The 23779-nt window shown below is 35.7% G+C and overlaps 1 protein-coding gene and 1 non-coding gene across 2 annotated transcripts in view; one reads left to right on the top strand and one right to left on the bottom strand.

The window, feature by feature from the left end:
* The first annotated feature begins 1059 nt into the window (after positions 1-1059).
* MTPN (myotrophin) overlaps positions 1060-23779 on the top strand; it is a 51042-nt gene continuing 28322 nt past the window's right edge. The window contains exon 1 of the mRNA XM_003813431.4: positions 1060-1521. Coding sequence (XP_003813479.3) covers positions 1450-1521 — 72 coding nt within the window. The 5' untranslated portion in view covers positions 1060-1449. The remainder of the gene's footprint in view (positions 1522-23779) is intronic.
* On the bottom strand, positions 17748-17854 carry LOC112440521 (U6 spliceosomal RNA). The gene has a single exon (XR_003028562.1). It is a non-coding gene; the product is annotated as a U6 spliceosomal RNA (small nuclear RNA).

Below are 23779 nucleotides of genomic sequence, written 5' to 3'. Positions count from 1 at the left end.
CTGATTTGAAACCCATTTGCTATTCTACTCTAAATGATAGCAAAAAAAAAATACATTTCCAAACACTATTGACATCCCCATTTTACACATGTGGAAAACTGAAGCAGAAGGGGGTTCAGTAACTTGCCCAAGAAGACACAAAATTAGCAAGAAGTGGGACCTGTATCGCAAACTAAACAATTTGGCTCCAGAGTCTGTTTGGAACCCCTACACTGTATGGCAATGGTGGTAAAGTAGCTTAGTTAATGTGTTTAGTGGGTTACAAATAATAGATTATATATATGAGTTTTATATATAGTAATAGTTATATATGTATATATATTATATGTATATTTCTAGCTCCAATAAGAGCTTTTATTGGATCTATGTTCATGTGCGCATGCCTGGATCATTGGGGTTGTGAGGAACAATTCAAGTGGTAGCTGTGCACTATGGCATTACAACTAAACCCTAGGAAGAACAGAACTGACTTCACCAGAACAGTCCTGAAGTTTCAAACCATTAAAAACAAACAGTAAATTTAAAAAACGCAAATTGTACTAGACAGTTTGGTTTGCTCCACTTTACGGCATCAAACTGAATGCCTGGACGTCATTTGCTGGTCAGGAAGATAAGTTAATTTTTTTTTTCCTGCCACACACTAAAGTTTTTTGCTCCAGGGAACATTATACATAGTGTTAACACACTCAATTTACATTGTAGTTTTAGTGTTGAAGATTTCCTGGAGGGCAGGAATAGCGTTATTCCATCGTTTTTAGCCCAGTCAGACTGGATGACGGAGAGAGGGAGGGTGAAAAGGAGGGAGGGAAGAGGAAAAGGCAAGGAAGAAGGAATTCAAATTAAACACTCTTCCTATACATTTTTAGAAGCTGAGCAAGATGCCCTCCAAGATTATGTTTTTTAAAAAGTAAAGTTTTTCCCATTAATGGTGGTGCAGAAGCGTCCTAATCCCATCGAAAGTACTCTCACTCTTCCTCCATTCGCTGTCTTGAACTCCCCCGGGCCTCCTTCATTCAGCCTCCCAGTACCGCCCACTTGTCTCCGGCTCCTACCCTCCACTCTAGCCTTCCCGGCAGCCTGTACATTGCGCATGCGCACTAGTGGCGTTCGCGCCGCGGACCCAGAGAGGGGCGTTCAGCGGAGAAGAGGAAGAGGAAGTTGGGGGAGGGTCCTAGCGGGGAGTGAACCGGAAGTGTAAAGGTTCCTGCCTCTCCTCGGCCAGGCGGAACCTCTCTGCTGGGCCCGGTGGCCGCAAAAGAACTTTCTTTCTCCCGCCCGAACAGTCGCCGCGGCCAACTGCCTCGCCCGCCTGGCAGCCTAACCCTCCTTCTCTTCTTCTCCTCTCCGGCTTCGCGCGGCCCTGCCTCCCTCTCGCCCGGCGGCATCCGCTTGCTGCTGCCACCGCCTCCTCATCTTCTGCCCGGCCAACCGGCCTGCCCCGCTGCAGTGATGTGCGACAAGGAGTTCATGTGGGCCCTGAAAAACGGAGACTTGGATGAGGTGAAAGACTATGTGGCCAAGGTAAGCGGGGATGAGAAGAGTAGGCGAGAACACGGAGGTGGGCTGGCGATGAGGCTGAGGAAGCTGATGGGAGCTGGACTGCGGGGATGGGGGTGGGCGGGAGGAGAGACTTCCTGGGTGGAGGCGGCACCAAGGAGAGAGGGGCGTCTAGGGAGGAGCTAAACTGAAAGAAGGGTCCAGGTAACTTGGTAGCGTTCTGTGTCAGGTAACTGCTGCGTTAATACAGTCAGGCGCTACCTGACTTCCTGGCCTCTTGGGGGAGGGGAGGAGTGGTGTCTGGCTCATCCAGAGTTTCTTCTGCGCACTGATCATTTGAGTTTGGCCCTCTTCTACACCAAAGTTACTTAAGCCTTTCTTTGAATGAGGTAATTCTCCATCTTGGACTTACCCATTACTAAATGAAGTAACCTAAGTAATTAGGATCAGAGGAACATGTTTTTTAACGCTGGGCCTGGTGTGAAGTTAAAGAATTCATTGACCGTGAAAAGAGTACCGAAAATAGAAATAGTTAAAATTCTGAAACTGAGTATCACTTCACTGTGGTGTCTTAACTTTGGGTGTGGCCTTTTTCCTTTCCCCCACCACAACAAATACATATTTGCTTCAAGTGGTCAGGTTGTCAACTGGCATCTGGGAATGTTTAAGGTATCTGAATAGTTTTTAAACAAGCATGTTAACTTCAGTTATTCCGTTCTTCTCCCTGATTTCACCTGAAATGCTTACATGTGTAGTAAATAGCAATGCAGTTTAGTGGCAGTGTATTTGGGGGGTAAAATCATGATGAAGAAAGACAAACTCAAACCTCAGCCCCAAATATAAAACTGAATCGACATTGTGGCAGAGTGGGAAACTTAAAATTCCAAGCTAGCCTGTCTTTCCATCCTGAAACTGTGCCTTTGTAATTATGAGAGAACTTAACATGTGATTTTAATTTAGTGATAATCTAAAATGAATCTTCCAAAACAAGTATAATTTTATGACAACCACGGATGGCATCTTGCTCACCTTCTAAAAGTGTGAGAACCCAGTCTAGATTTTAACTCTTCAAAGAATAGGACCTGACCTGGGTTTTTGCTTCAGAGGCTGTGTTAGGAAGCAAGTAAGCGAAGCAGTTTCTTAAAACTTACAGGATTGTGCAAGGCAAACTGCTGAAGGTTTTTACTTTATTTAATGCCATTACAATTTAGACTTTTTGGATGCTGCTTACCTGCTTAGTTTTTTGCAGTGGAGTTTTAGGACAGGCTGTCTTCTCGTCACTGCCTTCTCAGCTGGTAGCCAACTGAAACTTGACTTACTGGCTATTTCAATATAAAGCTAAAAGGTAGAAATTATTTGGTACACTTACCAGTGGTGGGACACCGCAGTACTCTGGAAGTAAGTGGGCTTTTGTTTTCCTGTCATAGTGGAACCTAGGTTGTTTGATATACTTGAAATACAAAAAGTTGATTAAGTACTAACTGAACTTACAGCTACCAAAATAACACAATGTATTTAGTGTTTTCCTGACACATTATTTTATGTCATCCTTGTGAATACTGGGAAGTAAGTCCTATTATTGGTCCCATTTTACAGATTACTGAGATGCAGGATGCTTAAGAAAAGTTATGGAGATGGTAAATTGTGAAGCAAGAACTAAATTGCTGACTCCAAAACTGAAACTCTTTAACTGCTCCACGCACTATCTCTCAGTCTAAGATCTAATTGTGAAAGCGTATCATACCAAGATTTCTAGTAGGACATTCCCAGGGTCCACATTCAGGCAGGTAAATTGTGCCCAAAGAATTCTCAACTACACAAAAATATTTATATGAAAATATATGCCAATAAAGATGGATTAATTTATTTCCAATTAGTTTTATAATTAGGTTAGGTTATCATGTTCAATTTGATTATTTTCCCTATATTACTACCGTAGTCTGTTCTTCATTAATGTAAAAAATTTGCATAAGAGGGAGGGTAGACATTCAGAAAAAGCAAAAGGAAGTATTGAAAGTTGGACTATCCAAAAAGATATGACTGTAACTGTAATGTAATCTGATGTACAGAGCATTGAGCTTTATCCTTTCTTAGTTTTGAAGATTTCATAAAGTATCTTTCACTTTGTTAATGAGAAATAATAACAAGCACTGAGGTTTATACTGACTCAGCTCCCTTATGGTGCCCATTTATACTTTCAGGTCCTTATTAACAGTTTCTTCTGCCCCACAGCTGTCTTCCCTGCTTATTTATTGACTCACATTTTTCATCTACCAATTTGTGAACACTCACTTTTTGAGTTTCTGTAATGTGCATCTATCTGAGTAGGTGTGTACAAAGAAAATACTAAAGAAACACTTAGACCTGTCTAGTCTTCATTCTCAGGGGTGAGAGTCTATTTTAAAAACTCTCCTCAACATTCCTGTGAAGATCTCTCATATTGTTAACCTAAGAATCTACCTGTAAGAGTAAGATAAGCATTTTAGTATTCCCCTCCTCCTCCTCTTTTTTTTTGGAAACAGGGGTTTTTTGTTTTTGTTTTTCTGAGACAGGGTCTTTGCTTTGTCGCCCAGGCTAGAGTGCAGTGTCGTGATCATAGCTCACTGTAACTTCAGACTCCTGGGCTCAAGTGGTCCTCCTGCCTCAGCCTCCTGAGCAGCTGGGACCATAGATGTACACCACGACACCCAGCAAATTTTATTTTTTGTAGAGACTGGATCTCACTTTGTTGTACAAGCTGGTCTCAAACTCCCAGCCTCAAGCGATCTTCTGGCCTCGGCCTCCCAAAGCACTGGGATTACAGGTGTGAAAGCACTGGTTCACAGGTGTGAACCCATTTTTCCTTTATAAATTAGTATTTTTAAAAGTCAGTAATTACACTTTTCTACCTGCCTCTGACTTCTCTATTAAAGTTCGAAGTGTGAGTATCCCTAAATCATTGGTTTTAGGTGAGTTCTTGAACTTAGAAAAGTCAGTTCACAGTCCCCAAACCACTGAAAATTGTATTTTGAAATGGAAAAGACAGTATTGAGAGAAAAATTTAGATTATTTAGAGAAAAATTTAGATTATTACATTAAATGTTTCATGTATAACTTTAAGACAATATCTGAAGCAATTTTAAAGTCTTTCAACACTACACTTGGCTTCTTGACTGACTTAAGGACCACATTTAGTTAATTCATTCATTTTTACTAGGCATCTTTCAGGTCTTAAACTCTTTAGTAGTCCTGGGATGATAGTAAAGAAGTTCGACACAGTTTTCAGGAAACGTAAGCATCTATATTTAGCAGACCTACGTGAAAAAAAATTCATACTTTTATAGTAGTATGCAAATTATAAATAACATCTCATTTTCATAAAATTCAGTTGTCCGGCTGGAAAACAAGTGAAAGCCAGAAAATAAGGTATTCATGAGCAGCTATAAGAGATATTCATAGCCCCATTTTTGATCTGAATGTTTCTTTTGGGTGACATTTTTTTTGACTTTGTCTTACATTTCTGCCTTTATGTTCTCCTGTTGGAGTTAATTCTAGCCTCACCTGAATTTCAGACTGCATAAGCTCTGTTCAGACAAATTCCAAATTGAGCTGTTTTCCTCTCAAAAACTGGTTTTATTCCTATTGTGTCTCCATTTTCACTAATGGTATCATGACCCAACCATTTGCCCAAACTGGAAACTGGGAAATTTTCCTAGATTTCTGAGGGTTACCAAGACTACCTTCTTAGTCTCCCTCATCCATTCCTCACTCTCCTTTCTTCTTACTACTTTAGATCAGTTGCTGCTTCTTTCCAGCCTGGTCTATATTTTCTTTCTTGACTATAAGAAAATAGTCAAGAAAGAATATATAGTCCAGGCTGGAAAGAAGCAGCCAAAATTGACCCCTTCCTGGTCAGTTTACACAGTTTAGGTGGAGGGATCTCTCAATAACATGAATATAAGCATGTAATCTTTTTCAGCCAGTCTCCTTCACTGCCCTTAAAATATTAATACTTTTGTGATTTCTCACTGCTTATTTTAAAAGGGCCAACTCCTCATTGGTATGGTGTACTAGGCCACTATTATCTGGGCTTGCTTTTCTACTCTTGCCTCTCTGTAAGCACTCTGCTCCAGACCCTACCATCCTGTTTCTTCCTTGTAGATCTTTACATGTGTTCTTTCATCCTCCCTGACCAAGTCTGCTCACCTCAATCCCTAACCCCCAACCTGTTAAACTCCTATTTACCCTCCTAGGGTAAGTATCACCTCTAACAGAAAAACACCATACCAATGAGGAGTTGGCCCTTTTAAAATAAGCAATGAGAAATCACAAAAGTATTAATATTTTAAGGGCAATGAAGGAGACTGGCTGAAAAAGATTGACTTCACATAGAGTGCTGCTTATTTTACTGTTTTGCTCATCAGATTGCTGTGATTTTGTTTACATGTGTCTTCATTAGGCTCTGAACTCCTGGAGGGTAGATAATATATTCTTTTTCATCTTTCTGTCTCCAACATAGCGCCAAGGAATTTTACACATTAAAATCATGTTTCTGGTAAGAAATTCATTTTATTCTTAACTTAGCAATAATTTCAGCATACTTCATTAATTACAGAATAATAATTACCATTGACTGGATGACTTACATTGTCAGGTACTGGAAAGCACTCTGCAAGATGTTTTACCTAAGTTTTTATTTGCTTCTTACCACAGTGTTTCAGTATAAGTAATAATCTTATTTTAAGAATGAAGAACCTGAGGCTTAGAGAACTGAAGTAACTTGACAAGGTCACAAACTAAGTAGCATAACTGGAATTTAAACCCAGAACTGTCTGAATCTACATGGTGTGTGTGTGTGTGTGTGTGTGTGTGTGTGTGTGTGCGTGCGCGCGCGTGTATTTATAACCATATCAGTTTGCTTTAAAATGGTTTTTTTTTGGCTAACAACACTTTAGAATTAAGAAAACGAGAAAGAGGCTTGTAAGAAGCAGGTACAACTAATTAGCTCTGACTGTGAATGAAGACAAAAATGGCAACCGTATTTTAAAAACTGTAAATGTAACAATTTAGAAATAATTAGTATAGAGACAAACATTTCTGTAAACTTAAACTCTCATCAGAGACTGTCATTACTCAAGACGTGTCCATAAGAGTGACTGATAGCCTGCAGAATGTTTTGTATTTATGGTCACATATAATCTAACCTTATAATTTATGTTCCTAATTGTGATCCTACACAGTCCAGAAAAAGTTAAATTTTGTTTGTTTGCCTTAGGAAGAAACAAAAATAACTAAATTATTGAGATTTCTATTCATAATTATTTAAATAAAACAAGTAACATTTTGAAAAAAGTATGTTTATTAAATTTTATGTATTTGAGGATTGTGATGCAGTATACAGGTATTATTTCATTTACTTATCAACAGTAAGCCATGAGCATTATTAATAATGTTAACCCCATTTTAGAGATTTTAGAGGCAGAGATTAAATAACTTGCTCAAGATCATAAAGTTCTTAAGTGGTGAAGCTGAGATTTGAACTCACTTCCTTGGGTTCTGAAGGAGTTTCAAAGCCCCATGCTGTTAACTACTTCAGCATACCCTTGACCTTCATTTCTCAATAAGGCCAGAAACTAGGGGGGTACTATATTATTGAGTAAATAGTAAAAATAATCATAGCAGGATGGTAATTATCCATTGAGACTACTAAAAGGTGAGCTTTCTGGTGGATTTTGAGGATCCAACACGCTTACAGGTGAGTGCTTGTGAGTTGCATTGATAAATAGCCCCTTTTAATCTTCAGCAGGTCTGATATATGTACTCTCTTGTTTACATGTACTTCTATTTCACTTGCTGTGAAATAGAAGCCTGGTCTCTAACTTCCCTTTCTCTGTGGTTTCCTTTCCCTCCAGCCTCCATTCTAATTACATCTGCCATTGACACTCTTAATAGGTTTGAAAAGCAACAATTGTGCACCATGTGAAAGGATAGAATATCTTGAACCTGAGAAAGATACCAACTCTAATCTTTAGAAATTCCAAGACTCATTGAGATCACTTTTCACTTTCCTAATAAAATAGCCAATTTAAAAGAGGCCCTGATTCAATCTACTTTGCATTTATTGGTTTTAGGCAGCTTCCCTTTTTTTTCTTCTTTAAATTATTAGTTTCTTTCTTATAAAAATGTATCACTATGTGTTGCCCTTTCTACGGAAGGGCTGGTGACCCATTCAGAAAGCATATGTCAGCTTGTATAAGATACAGGTGCCCTCAGTAGACAGAGAAACATTAGTATAGATTCTTTTCTAATTATTAATGCTTTTAGTCATTTTAAAAAATATATAAAATAGAGGAAGATCTTTTTTTACATTGGAACATAAGTGTTCATTCAGATGTACATAGGCTATATAAAGTGTTTTGGTTTGAGATTCTAAACATTTTCCTTTTATTAGTGCAGATAATTAAAAATTTAATGAATTAAAGCTGATAGAAATTATAACAATATTATGTGCTTGTTATTTTAAAAAGCAAAGCTGTATTGAATAAAGTAAAATATCCCATTGACTATTTTTCCTACCTATGTGGTTCCTCTCTTTAAAATATAAAATTGATTCGGTGTTTTTAAAACAGAAAAGAATAAAGAAGACAAAAATTGGCCAAAATTTTACTATTTAGATAACTCCTAACTTTTAAAAAGTAAAATTAAATTAATTCAGATGTGGATTTTAAAATGCCACAGTTAGGACTGAAAGGTAAAGATCTCCCCTCCCCAATGCCTGTGAACAAATCAGCCATTCTCAACAGGTCCATGTAATTAATTTCAGAAAAACATTGAAAATTTACTTACTCATCTGTTTTTCCCGCTTAAAAAGTTCTGTAAACACTTCTGCACTTTGCTTTCCACATTGAAATGTATTTATTCTTCCCTTTTTAAGTGGTGAATAGTATTCCATTTTCTGGATGTTTATTTAACTATTCCCGTATGATAAACATTTTGTTTCCAGTGCATCTTTGCAATTAAACAGGATTGTAGTGATCACCTTTGTACATATACCTTGACAACTTTTGAGACTATATCTGCATTACTCTCTTCATGAGTTTCGTCAGCTTAGGCACACATTGGCAGACATGAGACCGATGGTTCCCTCACACCATCAACAGCACTGGGCATCATCAGACTTTTTAGATTTTGCCATTTGGATAGGTGAAAAATGATTGTTTATGTCTTTTGTTTATTTTTCTTTTAGTTGGTCTGTTTTTTATTGGTTTGTATAAACTCTATAAATTAGGGAAATCAGTTTTTTATCATGTTTTGCAAATATCGTTCCCAGTTAATCTCTTGACTTCATTTATTTTCTTATTCTACAATGGTCTTTTACTTTTTGTGGGGTTAAATGTATCACTTTTTTTCTCTTTTGTGACTTGGATTTTGTATCCTGTTTACAAAGACCTTTTCTCTTCTGTAAAATTACAAATAAATTTGCTCTTCTGGAACTTCATTTTTTCTTCCATTTTGGACATTTGACCTTTCCATTATTTATTTTGAAGTAAGGCAGGAAATAAGTGTATACTTTTTTTTTGACAGTTCTCATACCATTTATTATTATAGTTCCTCTTTTTTTTTTTTTTGCACGTTAAGTGGTATATATTATAACAGATATTAGGAAAATGCAAATTAAATCCACAATGAGATACTACATTATAACTATTAGAATGGCTAAATTGGTAAGACTGAGAAGCTCTAAGGTGAAATGTTCAATAAATCATATTTAAAAACTTCTTAACTGTATTAAGTAAATATTATTTTGTTTAATATTTTTTCTAGTAATTTCTGGCATTTTTTTTTCTTTTTTTTTAATTATACTTTAAGTTTTAGGGTACATGTGCACATTGTGCAGGTTAGTTACATATGTATACATGTGCCATGCTGGTGCGCTGCACCCACTAACTTGTCATCTAGCATTAGGTATATCTCCCAGTGCTATCCCTCCCCCCTCCCCCCACCCCACAACAGTCCCCAGAGTGTGATATTCCCCATCGCAAGAACAAAAAACCAAACACCACATATTCTCACTCATAGGTGGGAATTGAACAATATAGTTCCTCTTTACTAATAATTTGAACCATCATCTTTATCATAAACAGATTTCTTGCTCTTTTTCTATCTATACCAAACTGATTTAATGATGTGTGGTTTCAAAATATGTTTTAGTATCTCCCTCTCACATTCTCTTTAGGATTTTTGCAGGTGATTCCTTAAATTTTTTTTTCCCATAATCTCAAGAAAAATATTAGGATGATTTGAACCTACCTAAAACTTAACCTGTGTCTTTTAATAAGCATTAAGCTTTTTTTTTTTTTTTTCTGGAATGCTGGGATCGTGTGATCTGTGGGACATAATACTTTAACTTTTAATTCTTTATGAATCATCTTAGGATAGGAGGATGTCATGCACTGTGAGAATGTGCCATATCAAAGATTCAAAACAGAGGAAGTGTGTTTAGATAATCAAATCACAGCAAAATTGGTGATTAAAGTTAGTTTATGGTATTACATCACAGGCCACCTTGTAATAAGAAAAATGGCTGAAAGTAATTTTTTTGCAGCTATATCTTTACTAAATAATTCTGATAAGCTTAGAAGCTTGATTTTTTTTTTCAGTCCACAGAAAATTACCAGTGTAAAGAGGAGCTGTGATTACTGAAAGAAAAGAAACCAAAATGTAAGAAGCTGACCCAAGAAAGTGAAGGGCAAAGAGCCATATTTACCTTAAAGTTTCAGAGGCCTCAGGCAATAATTAATATGTATAAGCGTAACCTTGAGCTTCACGAAAAGTTTAAACTTGGTTACTTTTCTCTTATTTACAAGAGACATGTATAACATATTTTAGGAAGATTTCAATTTGACATATAAAAAAAATGAGCATTTTGATACTTAGGCCTAAAGTAAGTATCTGAAAAATACTGAAAAATGGAGGTATTAAAAAAAAATTGTAGGCCAGGCATGATGACTCGTGTCTGTAATCCCAGCATTTTGGGAGGCCAAGGCAGGAGGATCTATCACTTGAGCCCAGGAGTTCAAGACCAGCCTGGGCAACATAGCAAGACTTCCATCTCAACCACAAAAAAATTGTAGGTAGTAAACACTTTAAACATAGTACAATAGACGCTCATGGCACTGTCCTTTAGGGATTTGGAATTGCATTATTGGTGAAACCATAGCATAGAGGCTAAATGTGTTGGCTTTGGAATTAGATCTTCCAGGTCTGGCCTTCTTACTAACTAGACACTTTGGGTGAATTAAGCACTCAGAACTTGAGTTTCTTCAATTGGTGAAAATGGGAATGATTGTAATACCGACATAATAAGTGTAAACTGTGTACCATTGTGCCTGGCATATGGTGAGTGCTAGTAAATATTAGCTGTTGTTACTAATCAGCATCCTCATAAATTTGTTTAGAAGCAAGATTACTTACAGAGCAACTAGTCCAGCTCCCTTATTTTATAGATAAGGAAAAATTAGGTGTGAAAGCCCTTGACCAGTATCATAGTGCTATTTGAGATTGAAATTTAAATTCAATTTTCCTGAACTTGGATGAGGGTTAGTTGGTTGGTTTTCCGCTACACCATTGTGTTTGCTAATGAAGTCATCTTATGCTAGCTGTTACCTCTAATAAATTATTCTTTTTGTCCCACAACATCTGCTTGGCAAATTTCTTCTTCTTCCTGAAGTTTTATATTCATGTCTGTTTTGTTCTGCATAGATTCCCTGACTGCTTGTGCAGTTTATTGTTTCTTGGTGACATCTAATATAGAACTTTTTATTGTGTTTATGTTCTGTTGTGGTTTCTTAAATTTGAGAGCTTATGGGCTTCTGGCTTGACTAACAAGTTATTAGACTTGAATTTGAAAAACAGCGGCTTAAGAAACTTAAATCTTGTTCTGTGGGGTATGTCTTTAATTTTTGAACTGCTGAAATGAGTTTTGTCTTAATGACTGGTTAAGAAAAAACCAAGGTGCATTTATAAATATGGATCAGTTATTACCATTTAGTCACTTGAATAGTGGCTCACAAACTTGAGAATTCAGAGGCTCTTCACCGCCCCCTCCAGCCCCCTAAAAAAATGTCTTCAGATCTTTAAGCTACAGTGCTTATAGTGGGGCATTTTTCTGTTGACAGGGGTCATAGCACTTGAAGCTTCTTCCTGTGCTTGAGGAGTTCCCTACTTATATAGTATGAATCTTGATCAAAGGCAAGGTCTGGTGCTCACCGCAACAAAAGCCAAAAAGGGCAAATAAATTGCTTTCTCTTGCCCACACAGGAAAAGAGCTCATAACCCAAACATGACTAATTGGATGCGTCTATCTAGAGCTGATACAAATGCTCAGGCATAATAAAAGATGTAGTGGCAGCAGTAAAACACCACTTTCCAAAAACAGCAGAAGTCGTTATGTGCCACTTGTATCATCTCTTCTGTGCTCAGGTGGTTCTTGTGACAGATTTTGATTTCACAGACAGTCCTGGACTTAATTTTTTTTTTTGACGTTGCGATGGCGCAAAAGTGATACACATTTGGTAGAAACTGTACTTCGAATTTTGAATTTTGATCTTTCAAAATCAGAGCTTTCAAAGTCAAAATCATATCACTGCTTAGGGATATGCATGATGGTACTCTCATGGTGCAGGGAGTCGCAGCTCCCAGTCAGCCACTCAATCATGAGGGTAAATAACTGGTACTCTGCTGTGTATTGTAATGCCAGCTATTTTTGCCCAGTGGTAGGCTAAGGTAAGTGTTCTGAGCACATTCAAGGCGGGTTAGGCTAAGCTGTGATGGCAGGTTAGGTTTATTAAATGCATTTTCAGTGTAACCCAATCATAAGTAGAGGAACACTTGTATTTCTTGCTTTTAAGCATCCTTGTTTTTTGTCCATTTACTGAGCTTTGTTCTTCAATCCTCCTAGCAGTTCTGGGAGCTACTTTTAATATCTGTTAATGTATTACATGTCTATTAATCAGTCTGATTTGGTTTCTGTTGCTTGAAATTAAGAACCCTATATTAATTTTTACCTATTTATTTCACCTAATATTCTGTGGGTTTTTTGAAGGTAGCAATTATCTTTGTATCCTCAACAGTTATCACATTGCCTGTTATCTGCCATACAGTTTCATTACATTTGTATTTAATTGGTATTTGCAGAAACTATCCCTTCCTTTGTTGTTTTCAAAGTTGGTTTACCATATACCACTTTGTATGTTAACAGATATTCTTAGTGTAAATGATGTTCTTTCATTTCCTCTCTTAGAAATAGCTCTAAATTTTCAAGTTCTTTGTTGTTTTAAACCCAATGAACTTTGTCCAACTTTCCACACTGTTTGTAGTGACAACAGTTGTATTAGTATAACAGCAACTTCCACTTGTAACCTCTCATGACTATCATTTTAGAATTTCAGTCAAGAATTGTTAACACTATATGGTCTCACTAAAAGTAAAGATAGTTTTGTGCATGCTTCCTTGTGAAAAATAAGAATCATCAGTACTTTTACCTTGGTATTAAGAAACAAATGTTAAAACCTATACTTAATGCCACATTACTTATAACAATATAAAAGCATATGGACCCTAAAACTTAAGTCCTTAGAAAATATTTTTTATTATTTATTATTTTGAAGTTCTCTATAAGAGATATTACACTTTCATTTTGGATTTCAGTAGACCTTGGTTTGATTCCCAGCCCTGTCTACTTACTAACCTTGACCATGTTATTTAATTTCATCAAACCTCAGTTTTGTATCTGTAAATAGGGATTGTGATAATACTCAATTCATGTTGTGTACAAGTTTTAAAAAATAATGCAAATGTAAAATTTGCAAAGCAGTGCTTAATACACTGAAATTCTGTAGTAAGTATTTGCTGTTTGTATTATTGTCTGTATAGATCTTAGAGGAGATTTAGAGAGGCCAATGCTTAATAGCAAGAGTTGGGAGACATTTTTTGTAAACGGGCAGCTAGTAAATATTTTAGGCCTTGGCAGTCACACAGTCTCTATCATAACTATTCATCTCTGCTGTTGTGCAAAAGCAGTCATAGATGATACATCAATAAATGAGTCTGAGTTCCAATAAAACTTTATTTACAAAAACAGCATGCTGGCTTTGACCCATGAGCTGTAGTTTGCACACCTCTACATAACATTGAAGTTAGTAAAACTACTTTGTCTAAGTTTCACTTTATTCTCAAGTTTTTGAGATATAAAAAAATTAAAATGTATAATATAAAACTTATTTTGGGGGTCAGCATTTTCAAAAACATTATTCAGAAATCTTTATGATTCAAAGATGTTGGACTGGAAAAGCAAGGCATGGAAAGGTGCTTGTGGATAGAGAGAAGAAAGAGGGAGTTTGAATGAAATTCTCTAAAAGAAAAAACATAGAATTTCTATACTAAATTTGAACCTTAGGCAAGAGGCCTAGATTTCTGAAAATGAGGAATCATTACTTGTAATATACAAATAGGAACTAATTTAGATTCTTAAACTGAAAGTAGATTCTGCGAAATCTTTTCAGCTGCGTGAGATCATCCTTCACCAAAAACGTTCCAGAATTTTCTTCCCAGCCCTAATGTGAGTCCTGTCCCTGGCTTGATTTCCAACTCCAGAAGTGAAAGAGAAGGCTGGTTAGCAGTTTTCACTGGTTCATTCATAATTAATGCAGCAAATACCATTTGAGCACCTACAGTGTCAGCCACTGAGATGAGTTTTCTTTGGTAGGTTTAGTTAAAAGGGTTAGAAAACATACAGCAGATAAGATGGTTGTATGAGTTCTGAATACATTATTTCCCTTATTTAATACATGAAATATGGGTAACACTTAGAAAGCAGCTATACAGTTTGTTAAGATAAAGTTATATTTGGTTCCTTTCTCCTCTCTTCCCTCCCTCCCCTCCAACTGTGGAGCCATGAATTAGAATCTTATAAATGAAGCTACCTTTTGATTGTTAGTCTTTTTTCCAAATTGACAATTTTTTCCAAATTGACATATTATAATGTTTTAAATGGATTTTCTTAATTTTGATAGTCTTTCTTTATATAAACACGTGTTTTGTTATTAAAATTTTAATTTCCCACAAGCTTTTAAAAAATACTTCACCATTTTCAATTAGAAAATTTCTAAGTGTAATTAATTGCTTCTAAACTTTCCAAAGAAGAAAAATGGTGTGTATTTAATAAGTAAATCAGCTGAAAACTAAAACTGAAATTTCTATAATTTGACTGAAGTAGTCATTTTTGAAAGAAAAAAATGCCTAAGTTGAAGGTTCCAAGTAAATGTATAGGTGGGATAAGAATACATAACAAATGTATTGTTATTCATTATTTAAAATGAGTTCATATTTGTATCATTGAAAGTTTGATGCATTTGGGAGGATGACGTCAGCAAGAGAAAGTTCATTTGGTGTGACGTTGACATTTCAGAAAATATGTCAAGTAAGAGCAGGTTGATGTTATACTTTCGTCCTTACAGACCTTCTTTCTTTCTATTGTGCCATCTGTCTGTTTTTCTGTATTGTAAAGTTCCAAATAAAGTATTAATGTATTATCACCTTTCTTGTTTGCTTTGCCCCCTCAGTGGTAGAGTTTACATATAAACCCATTGCTGTGTTGTAATTTATAATTGTGGTATTGTTTGACACACTCATATCAGTCACCAGTACAGTAATAGGTGATTCTTTTTTGCAAAGTTATATCCTAAATAAGGACTTTCAACCTGGGGGATTGGGTAGGGAGGAGGACAGAGAGAGAGTATTAGGAAAGGAGGGACTATATTATAACATTCATCTCAAATGGATCTGTCATTTTTTAAATATTAAACACTGCAGTCTTAAGGAATTCTGAATTCCCATTGGGGAAGGATAATACGTAACTGTAACTGAAATTATTGGGGACATCGACTCAACTATATAGAATTTTGTAAATTTAATACTTTTGCTGCTTTCTACTGTCAGGTGTCCAATATTTAGTTTACATGCTGTGGTACAAAGTGGTGACACATATGCTAATTTAGTCTACTATTTGTTAGGTAGCTTTTGGGACACTGATCTCTTGTGGCAGTACAGTATGTACCTATACCTTGGAACTCAGTGGCAGCAATGCATACATATCTTACAGATCAAACAAAGAGTATTATTTGTTTCTTTTCACCTGAAGAAAGGTCTAAAAACCATTCTCTGTAGGAGTCGGCCATTTCACTTAGAAATAGCTTAAAGAGTACTATTTTATTGTAGTGTTTATTATTCAAATAAACCTAATGCTATGTAATAGAAGCCTGTAAGAAGTACTGATCTAGTGAATAATCCCCACCAAGCCACACTGTGGAGGAGCATGTAAAAGATTTTGCTGTTGAAGAGAAAATCTGAAACTTCTAAAAACATACCGCTTATTTGTTAATATGTTTATGTTTCATATTAAAACCAGTTAGGAAAGTAAGGGAGAAAAAATTGAAAACAGCTGGGAAAAATCTAGTGAACAGTGGTAGTCTTTTAAACCATGTAATTTCATATTAATTTAACCACCTCCAGATTGGTTTTTCACAGATTTGGTTGTGTCCATAAGTAATATTCTTGCCATTAATAGAATAGTTTAATATTTTAACGTTTATTTTCAAAATGGTCTGCAATTCTAGTATTGAGTCCTTCTTTGCTCCATCAGTAATTTAGGAGATTTAGTATTGGTTTGGTTGTGTGTATGTGTTTTGTGTGTTATTTTTGTTCATTCATTCGTTTTTTTTTTCTTATGTTTACTTTGTGCTAATGCTTTTGGTATTTTGCTAATCCCAATTAATCTAATCTAATTAATTGCATTAGATTAATGCAATCTAATCCCATTGCATTGGGATTAGATAATGGGTTCTGTAAGGTTTTAGACTTTGGAATGTATTGAAGTTTTCTTTGTTCTGTTATAATTATATTTTGTTGATATTCAGTGAAATAGTAACGTACAATTTCCATAGAGTACAAAGTTTGATATACATTAACAATCTCATTAATTATTAATCATGCCTGCTGTGTCCTTACCTGCCAAAGACTAAGATGATTATGATAGTCTCTCTGTACAGTGCTATTTTTGTCAGTTGTTTTCTTGCCGTTCTTCAGATAATTCATAACTAGCTTTTACATTTTTTCATGTAAAATGAACATCTTTCCCATTTACTTTTTTTGCTTTGATTCCACTTTATCATGTACCAAGATTACTCTTCCTAGCTTTTTAGATGTATGTGCCTAGTATATTTTTGACCATTAAACAAATTTTTTTCACATTTTCATATTTTGCTTTTAGGTATCTCTCAGTAGCAGCTTCTGGTTGGAAATTTGTTTACTTTTCTTTTTGTTGTTGTTTAACAAAATTCAAGATTCTTTATCTTTAAATTTGATGTTAAGAGCCTAGCACATTGAACCTGTAATCCCAGCTACTGGGGAGGCTGGGTTGCTTTAGCCCAGGAGTTCAAATCCAGCCTGAACAAGGCAGTGAGACGTTGTCTCAAAAAAGAAAGAAAGAAAAAAAAAAGGTATATATCTCAAACTCTCTCCAAATATCATTGCTATAGATAGTTTCTTTCTGTAGTCCTCTGGAATTCGGTGTTCTAAGGAAGCCACAAATATGAGACCAGTCTAATTTAATTTTTTTGGTGTTAATGTGATTTTGACTTTTTAATTTTGGGAGTCTTTTTGCTTTATCTAAAGAAATTCTAAAACTATTTTTGGGAGGGAGGGAAATCAACTGAATTTTTGCCTACAATACAGTGAGTTCTTATAATCTATAGGCTCAGGTCTTTCCTGAGTTCAGAAAACTTTCTGTTCCTGTTCTGGTTATGTATCATTTATAAGTTAGAACTTTATACCCCTAATGCCAATCGTCTTTTTCTTTAAACATTTGTACTAGTTTATTACCTCGGTATTCTGGGAAAATTTCTTAAGTTTGTTCTCAAGTCTTTACTTAATTGAGTTTTCTTAATTTGAATAGTGTTTCCCAACTCTACTGACTTCGGTACAAATTTTAATTTTGCAATTGCAGTTTTAATTTCCTTGCTATATGTCACTTTCTCTGCAGCTTCCCTTTCCTATCAGCCTGCACCTCAGTTTGTTTACTTTGTGTGTTTGCCTGTTCTCTTCTTAAGACACCCTTACTTATTGAGCCCATGTCTTTTGGATTCCATTTTGATTACTCTGTAGATGTTTTCTAAAGTTAAGTTTCTTTTCTTTTTTTTTTAATTAAAAACCAAAAAAATATGGACTGTTTCATGAATTTGCGTGTCACTCTTGCAGAGAGGCCATGCTAATCTTCTGTATATCATTCCAATTTTAGTATATGTGCTGCCGAGGCAAACACTAAAGTTAAGTTTCATATATTGAATCATTTCAGAGGTATGTATTTCCTTAGAGTTTTTTTTTTATTTTCTTTTTCTACTACATTTTAGAGGAAAGAATTTTCAATATATTTCTTTTGCTATATGATTTTTATACACCTACCTCCATATTGGTTTTCTTTGTTACCTGTCCTTTAAAGGGGAAATACTATTCAGATTTAGGGTGTGCTAGCAGTTAGGATGTGAGGATTGCCTCTGACCACACTTTAAAACCTGCTTATGTACTAGAAGAATCCTAGTGCTGGTGGTTTTGTTCACCCGATCTTTTATATTCTCTATTGCCTAAGGCATAACTTCATTACATTGTTTAAAAAAACATGAAATCATGAAGACTGGAGAAGAGAAAAATGTTTAAAGAAAAAAATGTTAGGCTTAGCCCAAGCTTAATTATCTCTTCATGGTAGCTTGATTAGACCCCTTACATCTCCTTTTCTGTATTCCCAAAACAAACTCATAGCCTGTACTGCAGCTTTAATCACATGATATAATTTAATCACATTATATGAATGGTTTACTTGTTGTCTTGCCTTTTATGGCTACAGATTCCTTGTGGGGAATGACTCCTTTTTCATCACTATCTCAGATGCTTGCTACAGTTCCCAAAACTTTATAAGCTATCAGTAAATGTTTCATGAATGATTGAGTAACCAAATTGATGTCTTTGGGAAAATATTAGAATAAACCATTTAATAAGCATAAAATACTAGAAGGAAAAAACAACTTGGCATTGTAAAGAGGAAAGTATACTATGTAAGTTTGATTTCATTCTGTTGTTGCAGTAAAGCAGGAGGCAATACACTTAGTTTATCTTGATCTTAAAAAAACAGATGTTCCATTAAAAAAAAAAAACAAGCAGATGTTCCTCCTGAATAATACTGACAAACTAGAAAAATCTTCCCTTGCTTGTAGTACTGTTAAAAAAGCAAATAACTCAGTGGGGATAGCCAGGTGGCATATATTAAACTCTAGGGATATTTCCTATACAGCCAATAACATTGCTTTCAGAAATTAGATGTAAGTCATGTTCTATTTAATATTTAATTTCTCTTCTCTGGATTAAAAATAGTTGATGGCACACTCACCAAATTTTCATGAGAATAATATCATCAGGTCGAATCAGTGAATTTCACCGTTTATGTTCTTCAGAGTCAGCTTAATCTAATTCTATACTTTACACTCTAATGTCTTGACCCACCCATGTATAGGTTTCAGTAGCAAAGCCAGGCATAGGCAGTGATTGTTAGTGTTTACACAAAGTACATAATCAACCCATGAGTACTTTTCCGCCAATCTCCAAGGCAAAGGGTGTCTGTGACCAATTTTAGGGACATTAAAATACAGAAAAATGTGCGCTTAGGAATCAATGAAATAATGTAACTGTTATGTTCTATAAAATAAGAATTTTAGTGTTACAGGGTATTTGATATTTATTGCATGTCTAGAATTTGAATAAGTAAACTATGGTACATCCACTTGATAGGATATATGTATCTTTCAAGAATGATGTCTCGTGAAAGAATACATAGTGTGTTCACAACTTTTTAAAGCAATTATTTTCATAGAAAAGGATTAAACAGAATTATAGCAGAGTGGTAACAATGGTTGTATTTTGGATGGTAGGCCTTGCTAAAATATTTTTTAATTTCCAGATTTTATTTTATAAATATGTATGTGGTGGCAATGGGGTGGTTTATAACACTTATCAGGGGATCAGTTAGAAATCATGCTGTACTAATTTCCTTTCTTTGAAGTTTCTAGACTGTTATAAAGATAATCTGAAATACTTTACTGAAATTTGAATGTTTCAAAGATATCCTTGAGGGAATGATGGGGAAGGATGATTGGATGAAAGTGTCATGAACTAGATTAGGGATCAGCAGATGGTAGGTCTCTCTGACCCATTAGTGACTCAAATCAGGATAACAGCAAATCAATGAAAATATTTAGTTGTAGTTACAGTGTGTTGTGACTGTTAAACACAAGTAATAACCTAATGTAAAAATAAGAATTGCTTGTGCCATGTGTCTGCAAGAGATAGAACCATAACTAGTAAACAGTGAATTTTCCAGTACTGAGAGCAGGAATGGACTGATCAGCAAGGTTCTGAATTGCCTTTCATTAGAGATACTCAGTTATAGGTTGGGCAGACACAAGCAAGGATTAAAACATAGAATGGGTGGCTGAATTAGATGACATTCAGAGCCCCTTCCAACACTGAGATTGTATAACTTTCAAAGACCCTAATAAGGTTTTAAAAATACCACTTTGTGAAGCAGTAGCTGTTTGGTAGGCAACAGGTTGCACTGTGACAAAGCTGTTATAAGTGACTGTAGAAACTATTAAAATAAGACTGCTATGCACAAGTCACCCACAGACATTGTAGGCAGTATATAAACAAGTAAGACATTGTTCTTTCATTGTCCTTTCTTTAATGAAGTTTTTATTAAAGTATATAAATAACATACCTGATCGAATAGAGGTAAATGTAATGAAAGACATATAAACAAGAACTATGAGGATTAAAGGAAGGGAATTATATATCAAGAATATCAGGAAAATACCAATAGTATTTAATTTTTTTAGGTTGAAAAACCTGTCCAGTGCCCAGTCCTAAAATGCCACGTGTTTTAGTCCGTTTAGGGTTGTTACAAAGGAGTATCTGAGGCTGAGTACTTTATAAAGAACAAGGTTTATTTGGTTCATGATTCTGATTCTGTTGTCTAGGAAAGTTTAAGATTGGGCACCTGCATCTGTGAAGGGTCACAGGCTGCCTCCACTCATGGCAGAAAGTGAAGGGGAGCCAGGTGTAGAGAGATCACATGGTGAGAGAGGAAGCAACGGAGGGAGGAGGTGCCAGGCTCTTATTAACACCAGCTCTCACAAGAACTAATGGGATAAGAACTCACTTATCCTACACCAAGTGAGAACATTAATCTATTCATCAGAGATCCCGCTCCCATGACCCAAACACCTCTCTTTAGGCCCGCACCTCTAATATTGGGATCAAATTTCGACATGAGATTTTCCTGGACACACATCAAAATTATAGCACTATGCTTTGACATTGGAATAAATGATATAATAATTAGGTTCTCCTCTGACATGGAACTCACCAACTTATTGATGTAAACTGGTCATGCATTGTCACTTTTTTTTTTTTCTTTCCAATTTTTTAACACTAAGAAGAATTCAGGTTAGGACCAAGGAAGACTCAGAGAAGCTAATCTCAGGTTGCCAGAATGTAATCTTAAGACCTTTCTTGGGTTCCATTTGGTTTAGAATTTCACATAGACTTTCTCCTTTCCACTATAATCTAAATCCTCATCTTACTCTTAGAAGCACCAGAAGTCAACCCATCCTAAAGCATGTTATGGTTTCTATGGTGGTTCCAGATAGAGTGTATGTATTTAATTTAAACTACTCACCAGAATATACTATGAAGTAGTAGTGTTTCATATGTGTATTATGTATATGCATTATGTATGTTATTTAGATTACATATATGGAATATGCCATATTTAGAGAAAATAATAGCTTCAAAACAACTTAGTATGTTTTAATATAATACAATCTAGGTTGTGAATTTAATAACTGACAGACTTCATGTTGCAATGAAAAGAGTTTTAAGAGTAAAGGGAAGCTTTGTATTTGCAACATGGAGACCCTTGACCTTGGCAAAAATGGTTATGGTAATAGTGTTGAGGGTGGAAGCCAAATTAGAGTGGACGGTGAAACACTGGAGATAGCAAATATAGACAATCCTTTTGTAAAGTTTAGCCCTGGAAGGGAGGAAAGAGAACAGTAACTGAAGGGCAGATGTCAAGTCCAACAAGAGGTTGCTGCTGTTTGCTTTTTTAGTGGAAGAGCTGTGAATGGCACATGCTGGTGAGAAGGAGCCAATAAAACAGGAAAGGTTGAAAACAGTCAAGAAAAGAAAGAAACATGAAGTTTTCCCCCAAAAAAAGAAAGAAGGGACGATATACAGAATATAGGTGAGGGATGGCTTTTGATAGGATGAGAGGATGAGTCAGTTCCAAGAAGGTGTGATAGAAGTTCCTGAGGGAGATCATGTCTTCTGTATAAAGAAGGATATGGGCTCATCTGCTGAGAATGAAGGGGAAGGAGGAGACAGAAAAGTCTAAGGTCTATAATAAGTAGAAGAGGTTTAAAATAGTATCTGTGGAAAGTGGAAGAGCCAGAGGAAAAGGAAAACATGGTAACATTTCCATGTGATCTAAGGAACGTGTTAATATTGTGTATCTCTCTTCTCTATCCCCAGAATTTGGGAAAGAAAATGAGGTTTTCATTTTTCTCTGTAACTGGTAATGTTTTATGAAGTTAGAATGAAGATTACAGAATAGGTATCTTTATCTCTGCTAATGTCACTAAGGCCTAAAGTATAGGCTGGAGGCAGGGAAGAAAGGAACTATATAGAGCACTATCTTCCTTTCCTATTTCATCACCACTATTGGACCTACCACCGGTGCATCAAGACTGCTGAAAACCTGGTGAAATTGTCATTCAGCACCCCCCTAACCATGGGATCTGCAGATAAAGACAGCTTTAATTCTTCCTTTTCGAAATGGATGCCTTTTATTTCTTTTCATGCCTGGTTGTACTGATTAGAACCGCTAGTGCAACATTGAAGTGGTAAGAACAGACATCCTTGTCTTATTCCTGATCTTAGGAGGAAAGCATTCAGTCTTTCACCAATTAAGTATGATCTTAAATGTAGGTTTTTTTGTAGGCCAAGGAAGTTTCCTTCTTATCCTAGTTTGCTAAATTCTGATGACAAATGCATATTGGGTTTTTTTTTTTTATAATCCATTGAGATGGTCAATCATATGGCTTTCTCTGTTTGTTAAAATGGTAAATTATATTCACTGACTTTTCGAATATTAAATCAACCTTATTCCTGGGATAAACCCCACTGGTCATGGTATATTATCCTTTTTACGTAGTGTTGGATTACGTTTGCTAAAATTTTGTGTAAAATTTTTCCATCACTTTTCATGAGGAATATTGGCATACAGTATTTTCTTATAACATCTTTGTCTTGTTTTGGAATCAAAGTAATGCTGAACTCATAGAATGAGTTGAGATAACATCCCATCGCTTCCATTTTCGGGAAGAGTGGGTAGAATTGGTATTACTTCTTCCCTTAAATGTCTGGTAGAATTCACAGTGGTGCCATCTGGAGTCTGAAGGTTTCTTTGTGGGGAGGTAATCTGTTGTCCAATATTGGCACTTTGTATCTTCGCTCTTTTCCTGATGACGTTTGCTAGAGGCTTATCAGTTGTATTGATCTTGAAGAATCAGCTTGTGATTCCTCTCATTTTTCTGTTTTCTGTTTCTTTGATTTTTACCCTGATCTTTATTCTTTTCTCTTGCTTATTTTGGATTTAATTTTTTTTTCTAGTTTCTTATGATGGAAATACAAAGATTATTCACTTGAAATCTTTCTATTTTTTCAGTACAGGCATTTAGTGCTATAAATTTCTCTATAAGTACTGCTTTGCTAAGGCCCTGCTGACAAGGATTTTTTTCTGTCAGTCACACAAAGCCTTTTCAGTCTCATCATCTTTTTGTCTGCTAAAATAAGAATTGTAATGTAAATGTCTGAAGGAATAAAGGAGAAAATTTAAACTCACAACTCCATTTCATAGGCATTTTGCACTCGTATTAAGAGTGCAAGGGAGGATATAACATTTTTTATTTTTTGAGATGGAGTCTCGCTCTGTCACCCAGGCTGGAGTGCAGTGGCGCAATCTCGGCTTACTGCAAGCTCTGCCTCCCGGGTTCATGCCATTGTCCTGCCTCAGCCTCCCAAGTAGCTGGGACTACAGGTGCCCACCACCACGCCCAGCTAATTTGTTGTGTTTTTTAGT

This window comes from Pan paniscus, chromosome 6 (genome assembly GCF_029289425.2).
Source record: "Pan paniscus chromosome 6, NHGRI_mPanPan1-v2.0_pri, whole genome shotgun sequence".
NCBI lineage: Eukaryota > Metazoa > Chordata > Mammalia > Primates > Hominidae > Pan > Pan paniscus.
Note: the sequence above shows the minus strand (reverse complement) of the source record. Positions and strands in the feature narration are given on the sequence as shown.